Below are 23,598 nucleotides of genomic sequence, written 5' to 3' on the forward strand. Positions count from 1 at the left end.
TTGCCCCATCCAGTTCAAACCACGTTGAAGAGAAGTAAGCCTCCATTTCCTTGCTATGTATGTGCACCAAGCATGACAAAAAATAGAGTGATTCTTAAGGGGAAGCAGAATCAACATTGAACGTTTCGCGTCTCACAACTATAACACTCATTTTATCAAGATTTCACAGTATCTTACTTGTTTAAAGGAAAAACACTCAAATCATCACTACATTAAGTTCAGCACAATTAACTACATAGTTAAGCACAATTATTTAGTCAGAATAATCATGTCCCTAGATGAAAATTATTATATTAAACTGCCTGAGTTAAAGTGAGTTCCTAAGTACATTTCTCAGTAATCATTATTTATGGTTACACAGCTCTTAATAATGTATAAGGCACATGTTTTTCTGCAATCTTCACAATAACCACGTAAACAGGGCAAATACAACAACGCCGACAACGCTAAGATGATGGTGGTAGTGGCGATGATGGTAGTGTCTTTTTTAAAGATAATGGGGGTGTTCCCGTCATGGCTCAGTGGAAACGAATCTGACTAGCATCCACGAGAACGCAGGTTCCACCTGGGCCTTGCTAGTGGGTTAAGGATCTGGCATTGCTGTGAGCTATAGCGTAGGTCACAGACTCGGCTCTGCCCTGGCATTGCTGTGGCATAGGCAGGCAGCTATAGCTCTGATTGGACCCCTAGCCTGGGAATCTCCATATGCCACAGGTGCGGCCCTAAAAATAAACAAACAAACAAATAAATAAATATGGGGAGCTTTATGTACCTACTGTAGATCACAGTCAGTTGGTGAGCAGGTCTTTCTTCTTGATAGCTACGGGTTTTTTCTGTTGCTTCATATCTTAGGTTATACATTTACTGTTAAAACTGGTTTTTTTTTGTTTGGTTTTTTTTTTTTTTTTTTTTTTTTTTTTGCTTTATAGGGCCACACCTGTGGCAAATGGAAGTTCCCAGGCTAGGGGTCGAAACCAAACTACAGCCACCGGCCCAAGCCACACCCACAGCAATGCAGGATCCAAGCTGCGTCTGCAACCTACACCAAAGCTCACAGCACTGCCAGATCCCCAACACACTGAGTGAGGCTAGGGATCAAATCCGCCTAGTCGGGATCCTAGTCGGGTTCGTTAACTGCTGAGCCACTAAGGGAATTCCCTGTTAAAACATTTTTAAACTTTAAAATAAGATCCTTTTATGCATGAAGAAATTTGTGTTCATTAGAAAGTATAACCAAATGGTTCAAATGGCTTATAAGCCACTCTGTAGATGTTTCCCCATGGGTCAAAGAGAAAAACTAACTCCTAGAAAGATTACAAATATGTGAGTATAAATGTTCTTCCTTATAAACTTAAATTGTAGATAGTTTTAGAAAAGGCCCAAGGGAAGCAAGGGATGTTTGTAAAAGTACCTCATAGGCAAAAATACTTAAAAAGAGAAGGTTATTTAAATTTCTTTAGTTGTTCCAACTTGCATTATGTTAAATGTTTTTCCCTTTTAAGGAATTATTAGAAAAACAAAATTTTCTATTTATAAACTATAAAATAATATGTACATATAGCAAAAAAATAAAAGAATCAAAGTTTTGAAATGTTTACTGCTTTCTTTTGGAATATATATGAGAAGAGGAAGTAAAGACATTATAAATCCCAGAGATCAAAGTTTGTCTTTTGAAGTACTTCAGCCTATAAGGTATGTGAATATTGTAGTTCTGTTTGCATAATACATGGCTTATTACATACCAAGGAATTATGTAACTAAGCCAGACAGCTTTCTCCAATGTTGATCACTAATATCTGAGTTAGAAATTAAAAGGAGATTTGTCATAGAGCACAGATTACTTTAATTCCTCAGTTTTGAACCATTTAAAACTTTCAGTTGATTTTAATAGCATATTTAAATGTTATTACATATGAATTATGGAAACATAAAAATATTACACTTGCTGTCATTAATAGTCTGCACTTTACACACACTCCCTTTAATAAAAACGTAGTATCTTAAAATGTTCATTTATAAGACAATCTCAATCATGCTTCAATTTTCAATTAGATGGACTCTATAAGGAAGAAAGTTTTATGACATTACCTATTTAAGGTAGTAGTGTAGCTATTCTTGCCCCACCATTGATCCTACTAACTACTATCCAGGAAATGAATATAAGCTTGCATGAATTTTGTGTCTGTGCTGTTCATTCTTCTCCCCCCGCCCCCACCTCCACAAGCTAAACTCATCTTAAGCAATATTACTACACCAGCAAACATGATTATTTAATCATAATAATCTGATCTGATTCATCATGCACTGGGATATACTCACCATCTCAGAATCTACATGCTTATATCTCTTCTTGTTTTCTGCAGGGCCAAAAACTGATTCAAAACGGAGTTCTCTTTTATATATAACTTTCATGATTTTCAGAATGTACCGAACATTCGAAAAGACGTTTGGATACTTGCAATATAATTCTCCAGAGAAAGAAAGTGCTATTGTAAGAAAAATAATTTGTGAGAAGTATTTCATTAACATCTCGCATTCTGTTTCATTTGTCTTTTAGTCATTAAAATACAATTAAATTCAGTACTTTGAGGCTGAAATTGCTGTACATTTCCCCATCTGTTGAAGATTAATAATGTTATGTATGACCCCTGGTGGTATAATAGAAAACTGCAAGATAAATAATTCATATATATAACAGTTTATATAATCCAGAACAGCAATTGCATAATGGTTGGTCCAATTAAGTTTAGTTACTAGACAACAATCCTTAGAAACTTCCAGCTGAAAATAAACCAATTTAGAATTAATACTATTCATAAAGGATAGTCTGAAACTGTTATCAATGTCATTGTTTTTAACCCAACATTCCCCATTCTTTTCAACATGTTAATTGATTTTTAAAAGCACAGTGTTTAACTATAGCCAACAACTACGTCCTTCAACATAAGACTATGTGATATTTAATGGAACCACCTTTGTACCACCTTTTCTATAAACTTAAACAATCTGTGAGTTTCAGTCCAACGACACTGGAAAAATCAGTAATAACCACTCTTCCACTGGATGGCTATATGGAAGGGTAGGAGTCACTAATAGCAATAGGTAGAAATCAGTCTGTTACTAAAGATGGAAATGTAGCCTAAGTAAGAGGGCAACATCTGGGGATTTTTTCTTTATATGAAACAAAGATGTTGGTATTCTTGACATACACCAACAATAACAAGCTAATGTGAGAACGTGAGGTTTGATTCAAATAATTTTTCAAAATGTGTCACCATTACTTGAGTATTTGATGAGTCACTATTCTGAACACTGGGAGGAGTTAAAAAGATTTATACTATAATGAACAAAGCAAAACAAGTGGTATGATAGACACAAATTCCTATTCTGCCAATCTACAGCATCGTCTTGGTTTCGCACCCTGTCAACGCTTGTACTGTGTACATATTGGTCAGTCTCCAAAACACTTCCACTATTATGTTCTACTCCCTCCTCCACAGTTTTTCCCATCAGATATTATTCCTCTTCTTGTATCTTGAGTCTCTTGATCTCTTATCCTACCATATATTAATCTTCTCTTCTTTTAACCTTGTTTTATTTCAAACAAACTATTGACATATTTTTCCTCCCCTTCATAGCGAAGCTTTTTAAAAATTTTTGATCTTTTTAGGAGTTCCCATTATGTCTCAGTGGTAATAAGCCAACTGGTATCCATGAGGACGCAGCTTCAATCCCTGGCCTCACTCAATGAGTTAAGGATTCAGTGTTGCCGTGAGCTTTGGTGCAGGTCACAGACGTGGCTCAGATCCTACATCGCTATGGCTGTGGTATAGGCTGGCAGCTGTAGCTCAGATTTGACCCCTAGCCTGGGAACTTACATATGTCACAGGTGCAGCCCTAAAAATAAATAATAAACAAATAAATTTGATCTTTTTAAAACACTGATCTTCTTGAATCTCATCTTTGGATTTCTATATCATCATTCCCTCATTTCCCTTAATTCACCTTCACTGATTGATGTCTGTTATCCCAACAATCTATTAAATGTTTATATCCCCCAAGACTCTATTCCTAGAATAAATTTCTCCCCACCACCATCTCCCATTCCCAGTTTCTCTCACCCATATTAAAACTGATGACTCTCAGAGTTCCTGTTGTGGCTCAGTGGAAAGGAATCTGACTAGTATCCATGACGATGCAGGTTGAATCCCTAGTCTCGCTCAATGGGTTAAGGATCTACCATTGCTGTGAGCTGTGGTGTAGGCTGCAGACACACGGCTTGGATTCCACATTGCTGTGGCCGGCAGCTGAGACTCCAATTAGACCCATAGCCTGGGAACCTCCATATGCTGTGGGTGTGCCCCTAAAAAGACACACACATCAAAAAAAAAAATGATTGTCAAATGATTCATGTTAATCCTCACGAATCAAGTGATGGCCAGGCTTCAACTCATGTTTCCAGGTACTTGCTAGGTATATATACCTAAGTAACCTTTAAATTCAGTATGTTCAATGTTCCTCCAAAATTTCCTGTTTAAATCCCCATTATCTTTTTTATGTTTAATTTTTTTATTTTTAAAATGATTTTTATTTTTTCCATTCTAGCTGGTTTAGTGTTCTGTCAATTTTCTACTATACAGCAAAGTGATCCAGTCACACATACATGTATATATTCTTTTTTCTCACATTATCATGCTCCATCATAAGTGATTAGATCTAGCAGGATCTCATTGCTTATCCATTCCAAAGGCAACAGTATGCATCTATTAACCCAAAATTCCCAATCCATCTCACTCCCTCCTCCCCCCTCTTGGCAACCACAAGTCTGTTCTCCAAGTCCATGGTTTTCTTTTCTGTGGAAAGGTTCATTTGTGCCCATATATTAGATTCCATATATAAGTGATATCGTAAGGTATTTGTCTTTCTCTTTCTGACTTACTTCACTTAGCATGAGTCTCTAGTTCCATCCATGTTGCTGCAAATTATAGCCTCGTTATCTTGATCTTATTAGTCAATATGTGAAACTGAAGATTTGTCCTGAATTCCTCACTTTCCTGTATATATAGCTCAAATTCAAGTGATCACCAAGTCCAGTGTTTTCTACCTCCTAAACATTTTCAAAACTACTCTATCCATCCTCATTTTAGTAGTTCATATTTGTAACATCTCTTGCCTATACTAACATCATAGCTGATGGACCCCCTGTATCTACTCTCTCATTTCAATCCAGCATCTACATCTCCACTAGTGGTGCCTTATTAAAATGTGAATTTATCTTTCTTGAAATCCACTGAGTTAGATACTAATACAGATGAGAAAACTGAGTCACAGACAAGGTCATATGCTTAGTGAAGTACAAAATTTGAAAATAAAACCCATGCGGTCTTGCCCAGAAGCTGTGCTTTTCAATGCTACACCTGTGATCTTTCACAAAAAATAAAATATAGCTTATACTCTTTACAGTGACTGTCTGAGCATCCCAAAATCATAAAATGTAAGTTTTATAAGTGTATAAAATAAAAGATAGTATACCGTATAAATATGGTTGAAGCCTAAGTAAATGTTGTTTAAAACTTTCCAGGTGACCGTGAAGGAAATATATATAAAGTCGTAAGAAGACCAAATAGCCAATCTGTCAAAAGAGAAAAAGAAATCATTTTTGTGTTGTATTAGTAAATGTTTAAAAACCATAAGGGAAATAAACCATTTTATTATTATATATACTTTTGATGAAACAATTTCAAATTCACTTGAGATTACGTGCTTTTGAAACAACTTTAAAACATCCGTATCAAGGCTGAAATACTGGTTCAGCAAAAAATAAAAATTTATAAATCATCTCTACATTACTTATAATGACCAATACTGAATGCTATTTTGTTTCTATGTTCCTTTAGAACAATATTTTTCAAATTGCAAGTCATGCCCCTTAAGTGAGTCACGAAATCAACCGAGATTTTTAAACAAAAGAGAAGAGAAAATATCACAGTACATCACAGTTTATTGTTTCAATATATAAATGAATGTGTATTACGTGTGTGCTGGTTGCAATGCGAAAGATATTTCTTTCAATAGGTCTCAGTGAAAACAGTTTGAAAATATTGCTTTAGGTAGTTTTGAGAACTATTCCGCCTGTGCATACATAGTATGCTATACTAAGATCCCGATACTCTTGTGAAAACACACACACAAACACAAGATGTCATTACTAGGTATGCACTTTAAGAGCTTACCTCTGTGAAGTTTAAAACACATGTAAAGCTAAAACTGCTAAACACATACTGTAGAAAATAAGGTATCTACAAAAACATATGATATATACCACATCTTCCTAATCCAATCATCTGTCAATGGATATTTGGGTTGTTTCCATGTGGTATCTATATACAATTACTACTCAGCCATAAAAAAGAACAAAATAATGCCATTTGCAGAAACATGGATGGAACTAGAGACTCTCATACTGAGTGAAGTTAAGTCAGAAAGACAAATACCATATGATATCACTTATACCTAGAATCTAATACAGCACAAACGAACCTTTCCACAGAAAAGAAAAACATGGACTTGGAAAATAGACTTGTGGTTGCCAAGGGGGAGGTGGGGGGAGGGAGTGAGATGGATTGGGAGCTTGGCGTTAACAGATGCAGACTATTGCCTTTGGAATGGATTAGCAATGAGATCCTGCCGTGTGGCACTGGGAACCATTTCTTTTTTTTTTTGTCTTTTTTGTTGTTGTTGTTGTTTTTGTTGTTGCTATTTCTTGGGCCGCTCCCACGGCATATGGAGGTTCCCAGGCTAGGGGTTGAATCGGAGCTGTAGCCACCGGCCTACGCCAGAGCCACAGCAACGCGGGATCCGAGCCGCGTCTGCAACCTACACCACAGCTCACGGCAACGCCGGATCGTTAACCCACTGAGCAAGGGCAGGGACCAAACCCGCAACCTCATGGTTCCTAGTCGGATTCGTTAACCACTGTGCCACGACGGGAACTCCTGGGAACCATTTCTAGTCACGTATAATGGAGCATGATAATGTAAGAAAAAAGAATGTATACATGTATGTGTAACTGGGTCACCGTGCTGTACCATAGAAAATTGACAGAACACTGTAAACCAGCTATAACAGAAAGAAATAACAAATCATTATATATATATATAAACATATGATATGTGGAGTTCCCATTGTGGCACAACAGAAACGAATCTGACTAGGAACCGTGAGGTTGCAGGTGCGATCCCTGGCCTCGATCAGTGGGTTAAGGATCCGGCATTGCCATGAGCTGTGGCGCGGGTGGCCGATGAAGCTTTGATCTGGCATTGCTGTGGCTGTGGCGTGGGCCAGCAGCTGTAGCTCCAAATCGACCCCTAGCCTTGAATATGCTGCAGGAACCTCCATATGCTGCAGGTACAGCCCTAAAAAAAAAAAATAAATATATATATATATATACAACACACACACACACACACACATATATATATATATATAGATTTCACAGAAAATGAGAAGAAAACTACCAACTATAGAATAAATGGAATATTAAATGCCTAAATTGCTAAATCATAAAGTTATGGAAAAGGACCAAATAATAACAACTATCACTACACCATCATCGAGATAAACACTATACATATATGTATGCATAAATATATACATACATATACCTGGGTGCAGGGTACCATTACATACACAATGATGAAGGGCATTATTATATTTACATGTTAAGAAATGACATAAAATTTAAAAAATGATTCTTCCAAGTCTTAGTGCTTCACCCAACACTATTAGGCAAATAAACAGCCTTAATGTACTTTGAACCCAGGACTATGTGTATTGCATCAAAAGACATGAACTTTCTTTTACAGCAGTGATTTCGAAATATTTTTATCACAAACTTTATCATCAAATTCTGAGAATGCACCATTAACATTTGTGTGTATCCATAAATTATAAATATGACCATTTACAGACTTAAAAAACAAATAAAAATAAAATGTTTACATTGTTCAAGGGGATCTCCTCATATAAGCCACTCTGATATAGCACTATGCTTCTCCAAGAGACTGAAGTTAGATAAGAAGGAAGTGGAAATCCATAGACCATTTTAAAATAATATTACAATAGTATAAGTGAGAATATTAAAATCAGAAATAATAAATTCATCAGAAGAAGACTAAGATTTTGCAAGAGATATGAGAAGTATATTGAAGTAAACATTAATGTTTAAAAATTTAATGTGGGACAAAACAGAAAAATATATGATCAACATATTAGTTTGAGGAGTTCCCATGGTGGTACAGCAGTAACGAACCCGACAAGTACCCACAAGGATGCGGGTTCGACCCCTGGCCTCATTCAGTGGATCAAGGATCCAACATTGGTGTGAGCTGTGGTGTAGGCTGACAGCCATAGCTCTGATCGACCCCTCGCCTGGGGATTTCCATATCCTGCACCAAAAAAAGAGAAATTAGTTTGAATAACTGCTGTGTTATACACAAATTTGGTCACAAGTCTCACATGATCAGGAAGTGCAACTCTATGTAATTATGCTTGGAAAAATGGTTTTGACAGTTTCCATCTGTAATATTATGAAAAGCCAGATTTTTATTGAAAAATCTGCCATTCAATATCTTTAAGGAATTCCGGAAATTTCCATGCAGCTTTCTTCATGTCTTATTTGTGTACATACTCTCCCTGTAGCTTGACAATTTAAGCTTGCCTCCCAGACTGAATTTCCGCTTGTCAATTTCATTCTCTACCCGTCCATCTTTTCCTTTATTCTTTAATCCCCTTCTTTCCTCCTCTATCTCTTCTCTTCATCTCTCTATGTTACCTAACCATGAAATATAAATGGGGAATAATATTTACTATGCATTACATTTTAACAGGTGGTTATGTGATCCATGTTTTTTACAGAACTTAAAGAACACTTTTTATCTAAAACATGGAGTTCCCATTGTGGCTCAGTGGTAACGAACGAGACTAGTATCAAAGAGGATGCAAGTTCCATGCGCATCCCTGCTCAGTGGTTTAAGGATCCAGGGTGAGCTGAAGTGTAGATCACAGACATGGCTCGGATCTGACGCTGCTGTGGCTGTGGCATAGGTCAGCAGCTGCAGCTCCAATTTAGCCCCTAACCAGGGAACTTCCATATGCCACAGGTGCAGCCCTAAAAAGAAAAATAAATAAACTGTTGCTCTTATGTTATTCTTAAACTTCAATAATAGCCTTCAATAGTTAAGATTCCACATTCAGAGGTAAACAATGAAGAAAGAATGCACACAAAATCTGAAAGTAAGTAACATTAGGGAATCAGGTATGTTTGGGTCTTTCCAACCCTGAGCTATATACTACTTTGTCAAAGGATAAGCAAAACAGTGTGTATGAAATGTGAGCAGTGTCTCCATGGAAAAGCCCTTCAACAGGAAAAAGGGAAGTTTCCAACTGACTATTAGATATACGAAGAACATTCTACAAAGACGAGGATAACTGAAATGGCTTCTTGCCTGAAATCAAAGGTACATATAAAGCATGCTTATTTCTACTAGTTAATTTATATCCTCTAGAACAATAAAAAGCAAGCATTAAAGTTAGTAAATCTGAAAGCAAAGGTAACTGAGTAGAATCATGGCTGAGAATCCACTGGACTCTGGGTTTCAAAACCTTCTCTACTGAGATCTTGGATAATTTACTTAAACTCTTTATGCCTTAGTCTGTGGAATGGTGGATAATAATTGCACCTCCTTTTAGGATTGTATCAAAGATTAAATAAATTATTATGTCTACATTTAAAGCATTGATCATCTTGAAATGCACAAAGTTAAGTGCGAAGTGTTTACAGCTGCTCTAAGAACCTATACAAATAATCTAAACATTCAGATGAGAGGATATAGGTATCTTTTCAAAATTAAATAAATACATGGTGTATGTAAATTATAAGCAATATGTTCAATGGCTAAAACTTTATTTTATAGCCATTTTTATTGCTGGCAGAACTATAAAAGCTAAGAAAAGGAAAAAGGTCACTAAAGGGGATGACAAGGAAAGGAGAGAAAAGCCACACTTGCTCTATATGTTTTTCCACTCTGTCCTTTTTCCATTATAAAAGATATTTTAATCCCAAAACAATTATATAATCTTTTATATATACTCTATACTGAAGAGTTTGGAGAATAAAGAAAGAAGAAGGAAGAAAAAGACATCACAATCTTACCTGTCTCTTTGTTCTTCTATGCAAAACCTCAGTTCTCTGCATTTTCAATTTCTATTACATGCTCTCTATGTCTTGCCTGGTCTCCGTAAGTTTTTTACCCCAAAACATGTCACAGAAACTTTAGACTTATAGCCTAAGATATGGTATTTTCAAAGATGCTCTGGCTGCATCACCAACAACTTCATGCTCATTTTCTTTCTTTTTTTTTTTAACTAGGGCTGCACCCACAGCATATGGAGGTTCCCAGACTAGAGGTCAAATCGGAGCTGTAGCCATGGGCCTATGCCACAGCCACAGCAATGCGGGATCCAAGATGTGTCTGAAACCTACACCACAGCTCACAGCAACGCCAGATCCTTAAACCACGGAGCAAGGCCAGGGATCGAACCTGCATCCTCATGGATGCAAGTCAGATTCGTTTCCACTGAGCTGTGACGGGAAGTCCCTTCATGCTCATTTTCTAGTAGTTCATAATCAAAACTAAATAAGGAAAGAAATTTGCAAATACTGTACTTAATTTCCATTGATATGTATGTGTATATACATCTCAAGATATATACACATACATTTATATGTATGTGTATATACATCTCAAGATATATACACATACATTTATATGTATGTGTATATACATCTCAAGATATATACACATACATTTATATGTATGTATTTATTTGCTTTTTTTTTTTTTTTCTTTTTTGGCCGCCCCATGGCATATGAAGTTCCCAGGCCAAGGATCAGATCCTAACGATAGTTGCAACCTATGCCACAGCTGCGCCAACACCAGATCCTTAACCCACTGTGCTAGGCCAGGGATTGAACCTGTGCCCCAGTGCTGCAGAGATGCCTCTGATTCCACTGCATCACAGCAGGAACTCCTATTTCTTTATTCTTAAAGAAATTATTCTTCTAGCTTTTTTCCTTGCAATCTAGCCACTAATTAAGCTAAATTTCTTTGACTAATAATAAATTTTGCAGCAGGCAACCTTGATCATTACAGGGAATGGAACTATATGACTTCCAACACCTTATAAAACATGAGCTACATGAGGAGAATTTCCCACATTATGGTTATAAAATGACACAGAATACCGAGAGAAGAACTCATCCTCTCAAAACAGGGCAGCAACTTAAGATTGTCAGCATTTTTAAATGGAAAAGGGTTATTTAGAAATCCTTAAAACAAAGAGGAGAAAAGCTACATATAGCTTATCAGATATAAATATAAACTTGATTTTAATTAACTGTTCTTTTCTTACATGGCTGACAAAATTATATTTTCTTAAACTACCTCCATTTGGATATCAAGCAATAACATAGTGCCCACAGTTAGAGGAGATTAAAATAAACTATGAAACTAGAGAATATTCCATAATAAAACCAAATGGCTTGTTTAGATCCTAAAACAGATGTCATGATTTTAAAATAGATGGCTAGATGTAGTACATGTAGCAATAAAAACACATTTAAAATATTTTAAAACATACCTTTGCCAGCTTTATTTCAACTGAGTATAAGTAAGGCTTTAGAAATGCATCACAACAGAGTCTATATAAAACTGATTCCGCAAGAAAAAATAAGGCAGGCAGATGATCATAATCAAAGGAAGCATGATCCAGGGAAGCATAAAGCATATTTAAAGCTTCTGAAATATTAAAAAGTAGAAACTCCATTATTTATAAATCATGCTGTTTTTCTACATGCTACAATTAAGTCTTATAATTAACTGTATGCTCAGTCATCAAAACCAGATTGCAGTTTTTAAATATTTATAAATTCTTTGATATCTCTCCCATCTAGAAGTCAAGTCTATGCCCCCTTCCCCTTAAACCTGAGCCCTTGAGTGCTTCAACCAAAAGAATGTGGTAGAAGTGACACTGCATGACTTCCAAGATGAGATCAGAAAAGGCAAAACTGCTGCCTCCTCAGTCTCTTCATCAAGATACTAGCTTTGGAAGTCTAAGCTGCTATGTAGAATGTTCAACTACTCAGAAGTCACTAAGCTGGAAAAACTACAGAGGTAGAGAAGGGTGAGAGGTGTGCAATGGGGGTTGGGTCGGGGTGGGGGGTGAACAGAGAGAGAGAAATGCCTGAGGATCTCCAGCCATTCCAGACAACACAAAATAGATCATCAGACCACATACACAATAGTGGGGAAATGGGATAAAACTGTATGACAAAAGATAAAGCTCAGGAAAAGTGCTATAGAAGAGTAAAGTGGAAGACTAGACTATCAGGGCAGAGAAAATAGGGCCCAGTGGAGCTCAACAAGGAAGAATATAGAGCTAGAGCCCTACAGAAAATTGCCCCTCAAGTCACTACAGGCACTCCTCTTTTTATTGCACTGTGATTTACTGTGCTTTGCAGATACTGCATTTTTTACAAATTGAAGGTCTGTGGTAACGCTGTATCAAGCAAGTCTATTGGTGCCACTTTTTCACAGGATTAATTTTTAATTATTTTTAGGTACATTTTTTAGACATGATAGTGCACATTTGATAGACTACAATATAGAATAAACACAACTGTTATATGCATTGTGAAAACGAAAGTTTGTGTGGCTCGCTTTACTGCAGTATTTGCTTTACTATGGTGATCTGGGACCAAATTCACAATATCTCCAAAGTGTGCTTATACAAAGATTTTAAGGAGCTGTCATGAACAAAACAGGTTTAATTGACAGAAGAAGAGCAAGTGGCTGCTGTGGCCGGTAAATCAAGATTGTCTACTTCATTATCATTTAAATATTTGATAGGGTCAAGCTGTGGATAGCACTGTGATGAAGTGCCATAAAGGCAAGTTAAATGCAAAATCATTCTCATTCTTCCTATTGCTTGAAAGCTCCCAGATAGCACTACAAAACCCAATTTACATGGGGATTACTCTCTGACCTCCTATGGTTAACATTCTAAAACTCATTTTAAAAGGCCTACACATAAAATTTAGAATGATGATAGAAAGAATCTTACTTCCTTAAAAATAATGTTTTTTAACTTCCTTTTTAGATTGGTTGGAGTGTGGTTTAAAAGAAGACACAGAAATGAGAATGATAAATGAAAAGGTAATGAGTAAAATAGCTGTTTAAAATAAGTGAGAAACTATTGGCCATTTGGTTAATGTTTCCTGAGTATACATTATAAAACGCAGAAACAAGTTTCACTAAAGTATAGTGCCTATTGTAATTGAAAATCACTAAGTGACATTTTATATTACTTTTTAATTAGTTACTAATTTTAGAAAAAAGCAATAAAGACTCTGCTGAGCCAAAGTTTTAAAAACAATTTTGTAATTAAAAAGTTGAGTAGCCAAATTCATAAATTCAAAATTACAAAAGGAACTTTCATAATGAAGCATTATCAGATATTTCAATAGATAAAAGCAAATTTTCCTTGGCTCCTGTACAATTTCTAAATATTAAAGTTCTCCAATTATGTCATCATTGCTAATATAGAAAACACTTGGGGTAACTAAGAAGAGCTTAGTTAGAGGACATACCATCTTGGATTTCTCCTTTGCACTGAGCCAGATATATTACTTCTGTCCACGCAGTAGGAAGATGAACATTCTTCCCACTACCTAAGGTTTTGAGACCCAATTTCCTCTGTTACAGGAAAGCATAAAAGAGACAAAGTTTTAAAATTGAATATATACTTATTTTTATTATCTATATTATTTATTTTATTCTATATTTTACTCATTAATATTTTATCATTTTTATTGAAGAATAATTGATTCACAATATTGTGTTAGTTTCAGGTATACAGCAAAGTGATTCAGTTTATGTGTGTGTGTGTGTGCATGTATGTATTCAGATTCTTTTCCATGAGGTTATTATAAGATATTGAATATAATTTCCAGTGCTATACAATAAGTCCTTAATTTTTATCTATTTTATATACAGTAATGTGTAACAACTATTAATTCCATACTCCTAATTTATCCCTCTATCCCTTCCCCTATGGTAACTATAGGATTGTTTTCTATGTCTGAGTCTGTTTCCATTTTGTAAGTAAGTTCATTTCTATCATTTTTGACATTCCACATATATATGATATCACACTATATCTGTCCTCTGACTTACTCCACTTAGTATGATAATCTCTAGGTCGACCCATGTTGCTATAAAATGGCATTACTTCATTCTTTTTTATGGCTGAGTAATAGCTATTGCATATAAATACCACATCTTCTTTATCCATTCATCTACTGATGGACACTTAGGTTGCTTCCATGCCTTGACTACTGTAAACAGTGCACCTATGAATACTGGGGTGCAAGTATCATTTCTAATTAGTTTTCAGCTTTTCCAGATACATGCACAGAAGTGGGATTATTGGATCATATGGTAAACAGAACCACCATACTGTTCTCCATTGTGGCTTCAACAATTCACATTTCCACCGACAGTGTAGGAAGATACCCCCTTTTCTCCACACCCTCTTCAGGATTTGTTATTTATAGACTTTTTGATGACACCCATTCTGACTGGTGTGCAGTGACACCTCATTGCGGTTTTGATTTGCATCTCTCTAGTAACTATCAATCTTGAGCATCTTTTCATGTGCATAGTGACCATCTGTACGTCTTCCTTGAAAAAAAAAGTCTATTTAGGTCTTCTAACCATTTTTGATTGGGTTTTTTTTTATATATATTGAGCTGTTTGCATATTGTGGAAATTTAGCCCCCATCAGTCACATTGTTTCCAACTATTTTCTCCTAGTATGTAAATTTTTTTCATTTTGTTTATAGTTTGCTTTGCTGAGCAAAACCTTGTAAGTTTGATTAGGTCCCATTTGCTTTTTTTAGCTTTTCTTTCTTTTGCCTTGAGAGACCAAACTAAGAAAATATTGCTACAATTAATGTCAGAGAATGTTTGCTTATGTTCTCCTCTAGGAGTTTTATAGTGTCTTATATTTAAGTCTTTCAGTCATTTTGAGCTTATTTTTGTGTATGATGTGAAGAAGTGTTTTAACTTCACCGATTTATAGGAAGCTGTCCAGCTTTACCAACACCACCTGCTGAAGAAACTGTCTTTTTCTCCAGTGTATATTTTTGCTTCCTTTGTAAAAGATTGCTTTGTAAAAGATCGTAGGCATGCAGGTTTATTTCTGGCCTGTCTATTCTGTTCCATTGATCCATATGACTGGTTCTGTGCCACTACTACATTGTTTTGATGACTGTAGCTCTGTAGTATTGCCCAAAGTCTAAGTGGTTATGCCTCCAGATTTGTTCTTTTTCCTCAGGATTTCTTTGGCAATTCTGGGTCTCCTTTGAATCGATATAAATTTCAGTTCTAGTTCTGTGAAAAACATCCAGATTAATATGATACAGATTACATTAAATCTGTAGATGGCTTTGGGCAGTATGGCCACTTTAACAATACTAATTCTTGGAGAGAGGACAAGATGGCGGAGGAGTAGGGGGACACGCTCGCCCTCTCCCACAAACACAACAAAAAAAGCACATCCACAGAATAAATGACTCGCACAGAAGCAGCAACCAATCGCTGGCAGAGGAACCTAAACTCCAATAACGGCAAGAAGTTCGTGACATTACTGGGCAGAACGGGAGAAAAGAGGAGAGTGAGAGAAGGTAAATCCGAGCGGGACGGGCACTCCCGAAAGGGAAATGAGGAGGAGAAAGGGATCCCGCACCCTGGAAAGTCACCTACACGGGGGAAAGATCAAACGAACCGGAGGAATCTCCAGATGCAGAGAAGAGTGTAGCAGTAAGTTGGAGTAGGGAAAAGCCGATCAAGAACCCAACGGACCATCTGAACTACGGGCACAGTCACCAAAAATTGAGACGCCTGGGTGGGGGCTGGGCAACGAATCCTCGGCTCCAGAGGTAAGACCCCAAGAATGGGCTGGGGGGGCGGTGCGGAGCGGAAACTGCTTGGGAGGTCTAGAAACCATTTGACGGGGCAGAGACTGCCTGGGAGACTAGAAAACAAAGCTGTCGCAGAGAAAGGGAGCAATACTGTAGGGGTGGGGAAGTGGAAAGCCACATCAGAGGGAACCTGGCAGAAGAGCCTGGTCTGCGCCCTTGCTGGGAGGGGAGAGAAGAAGGGGTGGGTCCCCATAGAATACCCCCCACGCCACAGCAAGCTTACAGGCCCGCTAGCTAGCTGAAAGCTGTGCTTCCCAGTGCATCCCCTCCCCCCACCCCCACCACCCCCTACGCTCTCCTGAACCTGGGGCTGCCTGCCATCCAGGAGGGCTGGCCTCAACAATTGCCTGAAGCCTACCACCGCAGGGGCTGTCCCTGCACAGGCCTGCTTGCCCTTTGGAGGGGCTACACTTCTGCAGAGTAGCACCAAACACCACCAGCCCCCGAGAAAAGGCCTGCAGCCCAGAAAAGCTAGAACAAGCCTAGCCAGGCCGGGAATAGATGTGCCTAATTCTCGGATGGTTTTTCTGAGTCGGGCTGCCCCGGGGAGGAGCCTCTTGGATTTCCAGCAGCCCTGCTACCCGCCCAAGCCCCCAGGGGGTGCCAAGCTCTAGAGGATCAGCTGCATAGGACTGCCAGCTCCAGGCAGGACCCCCTACAGCCCAGAAAAGCTGCAACAAGCCTGGCCGAGCCGGGAAAAGATCTCAGACGGTCTTTCTGAGTCGGGCTGCCCTGGGGAGGAGCCTCTTGGGTTTCCAGTGGCCCTGCTACCCGCCCAAGCCCCTAAGGGGTGCCCCACTCCCGCGGAATAGCTGCTCAGCACCACCAGCCCCCTGGAAGAGCCCCTGCAGCCCAGAAAAGCTGCAACAAGCTTGGCCAGACTGTGGAAAGATCCGCCTACATTCTCAGGCCATCCTTCTGAGTTGGGCTGCCCTAGGGAAGAGCCTCTTAGGTTCTCAGTGACCCAGATAGCTGCTCCAGCCCCCAGGGGGCGCTGCACTCCTGAGAAACAGGTGCCCAACACCGCCAACCCCCTGCAAGAACCCCACAGCCTAAAAACACCAGAGCAAGCTCTGCATGACCAAGTGAAATCTGCTACCATCGTGGTGTGGACCTCCCAGTCCTGTCTGCCCTCAGGAAGCCCTCCTTTGCTTCAAAGAAACACTGTTAGCCCCATCAACACTCCAGAAAAGCCACACTGCCTCAAAAAAGATTGACCAACAACGCCAGCCCTCAGGAAATATTCCACGGCAGTGACAAGGCAAACACTGCCCGATAACGGAGAGTACAACTCCCTCAGGAGAAAGAAAACAACAAGCAAGATGAAGAAGCTGAGAAACCACCCCCAGTCAAACCAACAGGAGAATTCACCTAAAACAGTCAACAATGAAACAGATCTCTGCAGTCAGACAGAACTGGAGTTCAAAAGAGAAACAGTGAAAATACGGAAGGAATTAAGAGAAGATATGAACAGTAATGCAGATACCCTCAGAAAGGAACTAGAAAATATAAGGAGGAGCCAAGAAAAATAGAACATTCATTTGCAGAGATGCAAACTGAACTAAGGGCAGTAAAAACCAGAATGAATAATGCAGAAGAACGAATCAGTGATATGGAAGATAGAATAATGGAAATCACTCAATCCGGTCAATAGACAGAAAACCGAATCCAAAAACTGGAAAGCAATATAAGAGACCTATGGGATAATATAAAGTGGGCCAATCTACGCATAATAGGAATTCCAGAAGGGGTAGAAAAAGATAAGGGGATGGAAAATATATTTGAAGAAATTATCGCTGGAAACTTCCCAAATCTAAAGGATACTGAGTTCAAGATACAGGAAGCACAGAGGGCCCCAAACAAACTGAACCCAAATAGACCCACAGCAAGACACATCATAATAAAAATGGCAAAAGTTAGTGATAAAGAGAGGATCCTAAAGGCAGCAAGAGAAAAACAGAATGTTACCTACAAGGGAACCCCCATAAGAATTATCAGCTGACTTCTCTACAGAAACACTACAGGCCAGGAGGGAATGGCAAGAGATATTTAAAGTGCTCAAAGGAAAAAATATGCAACCTAGAATACTCTATCCAGCAAGAATATCATTTAAAATAGAGGGGGAAATAAAAATTTTTTCCAACAAACAAAAACTTAAAGAATACTGCAACACAAAACCCAGGTTAAAGGAAATATTGAAAGGGCTTCTCTAAACCAAAAAGAAAGGAAGGAAAGGGAAGAAAAAAGAAAAGAAAAAAAACAAACAAGAAGAGGAAGAACTAGGACTGAGGAAACTGCAGAGAGCAGTCACTCAAATAAGCCCGCATACAGATTTAATCATGAACATGCTTCAAACAAAATAAAATTAAAAAGAAAAAAATAAAAAAGAGTCATCAAAACCATAAAATGTGGGCAAGGGATGTTAGGAAGTAAATAACCCTTTTGTTTGTTTGTTTGTATGTTTCTCTTCTTAATTTTAATATAGTAATGAAGGGTTTGAACTTACAGGACCATCAGGCTAAAACACACAATTATGGGAAGGGGTTAGCATACTTAAAAAACAGGGCAACCACAAGCCAAAAGCAAATATTGCATTTGCAAAAAATGACATAAAAAATACACTCAAGCAGATAATAACAGGAGACCATCCAACCAAAAAAAAAAAAAAAAAGAAAGGAAGAATGGAGAACCATAGAATCAACTGGAACACGAGGTTCAAATGGCAATAAATAATCATCTATCAATTATCACCTTAAATGTCAATGGACTGAATGCCCCAATCAAAAGACACAGAGTGGCTGAGTGGAGAAAAAGGCAAAAACCTTCAATATGCTTCCTACAAGAAACTCACCTTAGGACAAAAGATACATATAGATTGAAAGGGAAAGGGTGGGGAAAAATATTTCACGCCAATAGACAAGACAGAAAAGCAGGAGTCGCAACGTTCATATCAGACAAAATAGACTTTAAAACAAAAGACATAAAGAAAGACAAAGAAGGACACTACTTAATGATTAAGGGATCCATCCAAGGAGAGGATGTTACTATCGTCAACATATAGGCCCCAAATATAGGAGCACCCAGATACATACATCAAATATTAACAGACATAAAGGGAAATATTGATGAGAATACAATCATAGTAGGAGACCTTAATATGCCCCTCACATCAATGGACAGATCCTCTAGACTGAAAACCAATAAAGCAACAGAGATCCTAAAGGAAACAATAGAAAAGTTAGACTTAAGTGATATCTTCAGGACACTACATCCAAAAAAAGCAGAATACACATTCTTCTCAAATGCTCATGGAACATTCTCAAGAATCGACCACATATTGGGACACAAAGCTAACCTCAATAAATTTAGGAGCATAGAAATTATCTCAAGTATCTTCTCTGACCACAATGCCATGAAATTAGAAACCAACCATGGGAAAAGGAAAGAGAAAAAACCTACTGCATGGAGACTAAACAACATGCTACTAAAAAACCAATGGGTCAATGAGGAAATCAAGAAGGAAATCAAAAACTACCTTGAAACAAATGATAATGAAGACACAACCTCTCAAAATCTATGGGATGCTTCGAAAGCAGTGCTCAGAGGGAAATTTATAGCAATACAGGCCTTTCTCAAAAAAGAAGAAAGATCCCAAATTGACAACTTAACCCTCCACCTAAATGAATTAGAAGAAGAAGAACAAAAAAGTCCTAAAGTCAGCAGAAGGAAGGAAATTATAAAGATCAAAGCAGAAATCAATAAAATAGAGACTCAAAAAACAATAGAGAAAATTAATAAAACCAAGAGCTGGTTCGTTGAAAAGGTGAACAAAATTGACTAACCCCTGGCCAGACTCACTAAAAAGAGGAGAGAAAGAACCCAAATAACCAAAATTATAAATGAAAAAGGAGAAATCACAACGGATACAGCAGAAATACAAAAAACCATAAGAGAATACTATGAACAACTCTACGGCAACAAGTTTGACAATCTGGAAGAAATGGACAATTTTCGAGAACCTTACAGCCTGCCAAAACTGAATCAAGTAGAAGCAGACCAACTGAACAGACCGATCACTAGAAATGAAATTGAAGAGCTCATAAAATCACTCCCTACAAATAAAAGTCCAGGACCAGATGGCTTCACAGGTGAATTCTATCAAACATAGAAAGAGGAATTGGTGCCCATCTTCCTGAAACTCTTTCAAAAGGTTGAAGAAGAAGGAATACTCCCAAAGACATTCTATGATGCCACCATCACCCTCATTCCAAAACCAGACAGAGATAACACCAAAAAAGAAAACTATCGCCCAATATCATTGATGAATATAGATGCAAAAATTCTCAACAAAATCTTAGCCAACCGAATCCAACAACATATCAAAAAAATTATACACCATGACCAGGTTGGGTTCATCCCAGGTTCACAAGGATGGTTCAACATACGCAAATCAATCAGCATCATACCCCACGTTAACAAAAAAAAAGTCAAAAATCATATGATCATCTCAATAGACGCAAAAAAAGCATTTGACAAAGTCCAACATCCATTCATGATCAAGACCCTCGCCAAACTGGGTATAGAGGGAACATTCCTGAATATAATCAAAGCCATTTATGAGAAACCCACAGCAAATATAATCCTCAATGGGGAAAAACGGAAAGCCTTCTCACTCAAATCTGGAACAAGACAGGGATGCCCACTCTCACCACTGCTCTTCAACATAGTTTTGGAAGTCCTAGCCACAGCAATTAGACAAACAAAAGAAATAAAAGGCATCCATATAGGAAGAGAAGAGATCAAACTGTCACTGTATGCAGATGACATGATACTCTACATAGAAAACCCTAAGGACTCAACCCCAAAACTCCTTGAACTGATTCATAAATTCAGCAAAGTAGCAGGATATAAGATGAACATTCAGAAGTCAGTTGCATTTCTGTATACCAGCAAGGAAATATTAGAAAAGGAATACAAAAATACGATACCTTTTAAAATTGCACCTCACAAAATCAAATACCTCGGAATACACCTGACCAAGGAGGTAAAGGACCTATATGCCGAGAACTATAAAACTTTCATCAAAGAAATCAAAGAAGATGTAAAGAAATGGAAAGATATTCCATGTTCCTGGATTGGGAAAATCAATATTGTAAAAATGGCCATACTACCCAAAGCAATCTACAGATTCAATGCAATCCCTATCAAATTATCCATGACATTTTTCACAGAAGTAGAACAAACAATCCAAACATTTATATGGAACCACAAAAGACCCAGAATCGCCAAAGCAATCCTCAGAAACAAAAACCAAGCAGGAGGCATAACTCTCCCAGACTTCAAGAAATACTACAAAGCCACAGTCATCAAAACAGTGTGGTACTGGTACCAAAACAGACAGACAGACCAATGGAACAGAATAGAGAACCCGGAAATAAACCCTGACACCTATGGTCAATTAATCTTTGACAAGGGAGGCAAGAACATAAAATGGGAAAAAGAAAGTCTATTCAGCAAGCATTGCTGGGAAACCTGGACAGCTGCATGCAAAGCAATGAAACGAGAACACACCCTCACACCATGCACAAAAATAAACTCTAAATGGCTGAAAGACTTAAATATACGACAGGACACCATCAAACTCCTAGAAGAGAACATAGGCAAAACACTCTCTGACATCAACATCATGAATATTTTCTCAGGTCAGTCTCCCAAAGCAATAGAAATTAGAGCAAAAATAAACCCATGGGACCTCATCAAACTGAAAAGCTTTTGCACAACAAAGGAAACCAAAAAGAAAACAAAAAGACAACTCAAAGAATGGGAGAAAATAGTTTCAAATGATGCAACTGACAAGGGCTTAATCTCTAGAACATATAAACAACTTATACCACTCAACAGCAAAAAAGCCAATCAATCAATGGAAAAATGGGCAAAAGACCTGAATAGACATTTCTCCAAAGAAGATATACAGATGGCCAGCAAACACATGAAAAAATGCTCAACATCGCTGGTTATAAGAGAAATGCAAATCAAAACTACCATGGGATATCACCTCACACCAGTCAGAATGGCCATCATTAATAAATCCACAAATAACAAGTGCTGGAGGGGCTGTGGAGAAAAGGGAACCCTCCTACACTGTTGGTGGGAATGTAAACTGGTACAGCCACTATGGAGAACAGTTTGGAGATACCTTAGAAATCTATATATAGAACTTCCATAGGACCCCACAATCCCACTCTTGGGCATCTATCCGGACAAAACTCTACTTGAAAGAGACACGTGCACCCGCATGTTCATTGCAGCACTATTCACAATAGCCAGGACATGGAAACAACCCAAATGTCCATCGACAGATGAGTGGATTCGGAAGAGGTGGTATATATACACAATGGAATACTACTCAGCCATAAAAAAGAATGACATAATGCCATTTGCAGCAACATGGATGGAGCTAGAGAATCTCATACTGAGTGAAATGAGCCAGAAAGACAAAGACAAATACCATATGATATCACTTATAACTGGAATCTAATATACAGCACAAATGAACATCTCCTTAGAAAAGAAAATCATGGACTTGGAGAAGACTTGTGGCTGCCTGATGGGAGGGGGAGGGAGTGGGAGGGATCGGGAGCTTGGGCTTATCAGACACAACTTAGAACAGATTTAGAAGGAGATCCTGCTGAATAGCATTGAGAACTTTGTCTAGATACTCATGTTGCAACAGAAGAAAGGCTGGGGGAAAAATGTAATTGTAATGTATATATGTAAAGATAACCTGACCCCCCTGCTGTACAGTGGGAAAATTAAAAAAAAAATTATTAAAAAAAAATACTAATTCTTCCAGTCCAGTGCATGGGTTATCTTTTCATTTCTTTGAATCATCTTCAATTTCCTTTGTCAGTGTTTTACAGTCCTTGCATATAAGTCTATCACCTCCTTGGTCAGGTTTATTCTTAGGTTTTTTTTTTGGGGGGGGGACACAGTTTTAAATGGAATTTTTTTGTACTTTCTCTTCCTGATATTTTGTTAATGTAAATAAATGCAACAGATTTCTTCCTGTTAATCCTGTATCCTCCTGCCTCGCTGAATTTATTTTTCATTTCTAATAGTTTTTATGCAGTCTTTAGGGTTCTCTAAATAGAATACCATGTCATCTACAATTAATGAAAATTTACCTCCTTCTTTCCAATTTGGATAAGTTTTATTTCTTTTTCTTGTCTGAATGCTGTGTCTAGGAATTCCAACACTATGTTGAATAGAAGTGGTGATAGGAGGCATCCTTGTCTTGTTCCAAAATTTAGCAGGAAGACTTTCAGCTTTTCACCACTGAGTATTATGTTGGCTTTAGGTTTGTCATAAATGGCTTTTATTACGCTGAGATGTGTTCCCTCCATACCAATTTCATAAGCGTTTTTTATGATGAATGGATATTGAAATTTATCAAATGCTTTCTACATCTATCGAGATGATCATATGGTTTTTGTGTT

At 37.8% G+C, this 23,598-nt stretch overlaps 1 protein-coding gene across 1 annotated transcript in view; it reads right to left on the bottom strand.

Moving 5' to 3' along the window:
* The window catches only part of TMEM232 (transmembrane protein 232), an 89,391-nt gene that overhangs the window by 59,945 nt on the left and 5,848 nt on the right, over nt 1-23,598 (bottom strand). The window contains exons 3-6 of the mRNA XM_047774733.1: nt 13,709-13,814; nt 11,701-11,858; nt 5,533-5,632; nt 2,320-2,486 (exon numbers count right to left, since the gene is read on the bottom strand). Of these exons, the coding sequence (XP_047630689.1) occupies nt 2,320-2,486; nt 5,533-5,632; nt 11,701-11,858; nt 13,709-13,814 (531 nt within the window). The remainder of the gene's footprint in view (nt 1-2,319; nt 2,487-5,532; nt 5,633-11,700; nt 11,859-13,708; nt 13,815-23,598) is intronic.

Source organism: Phacochoerus africanus, chromosome 4 (assembly GCF_016906955.1).
Source record: "Phacochoerus africanus isolate WHEZ1 chromosome 4, ROS_Pafr_v1, whole genome shotgun sequence".
Lineage (NCBI taxonomy): Eukaryota > Metazoa > Chordata > Mammalia > Artiodactyla > Suidae > Phacochoerus > Phacochoerus africanus.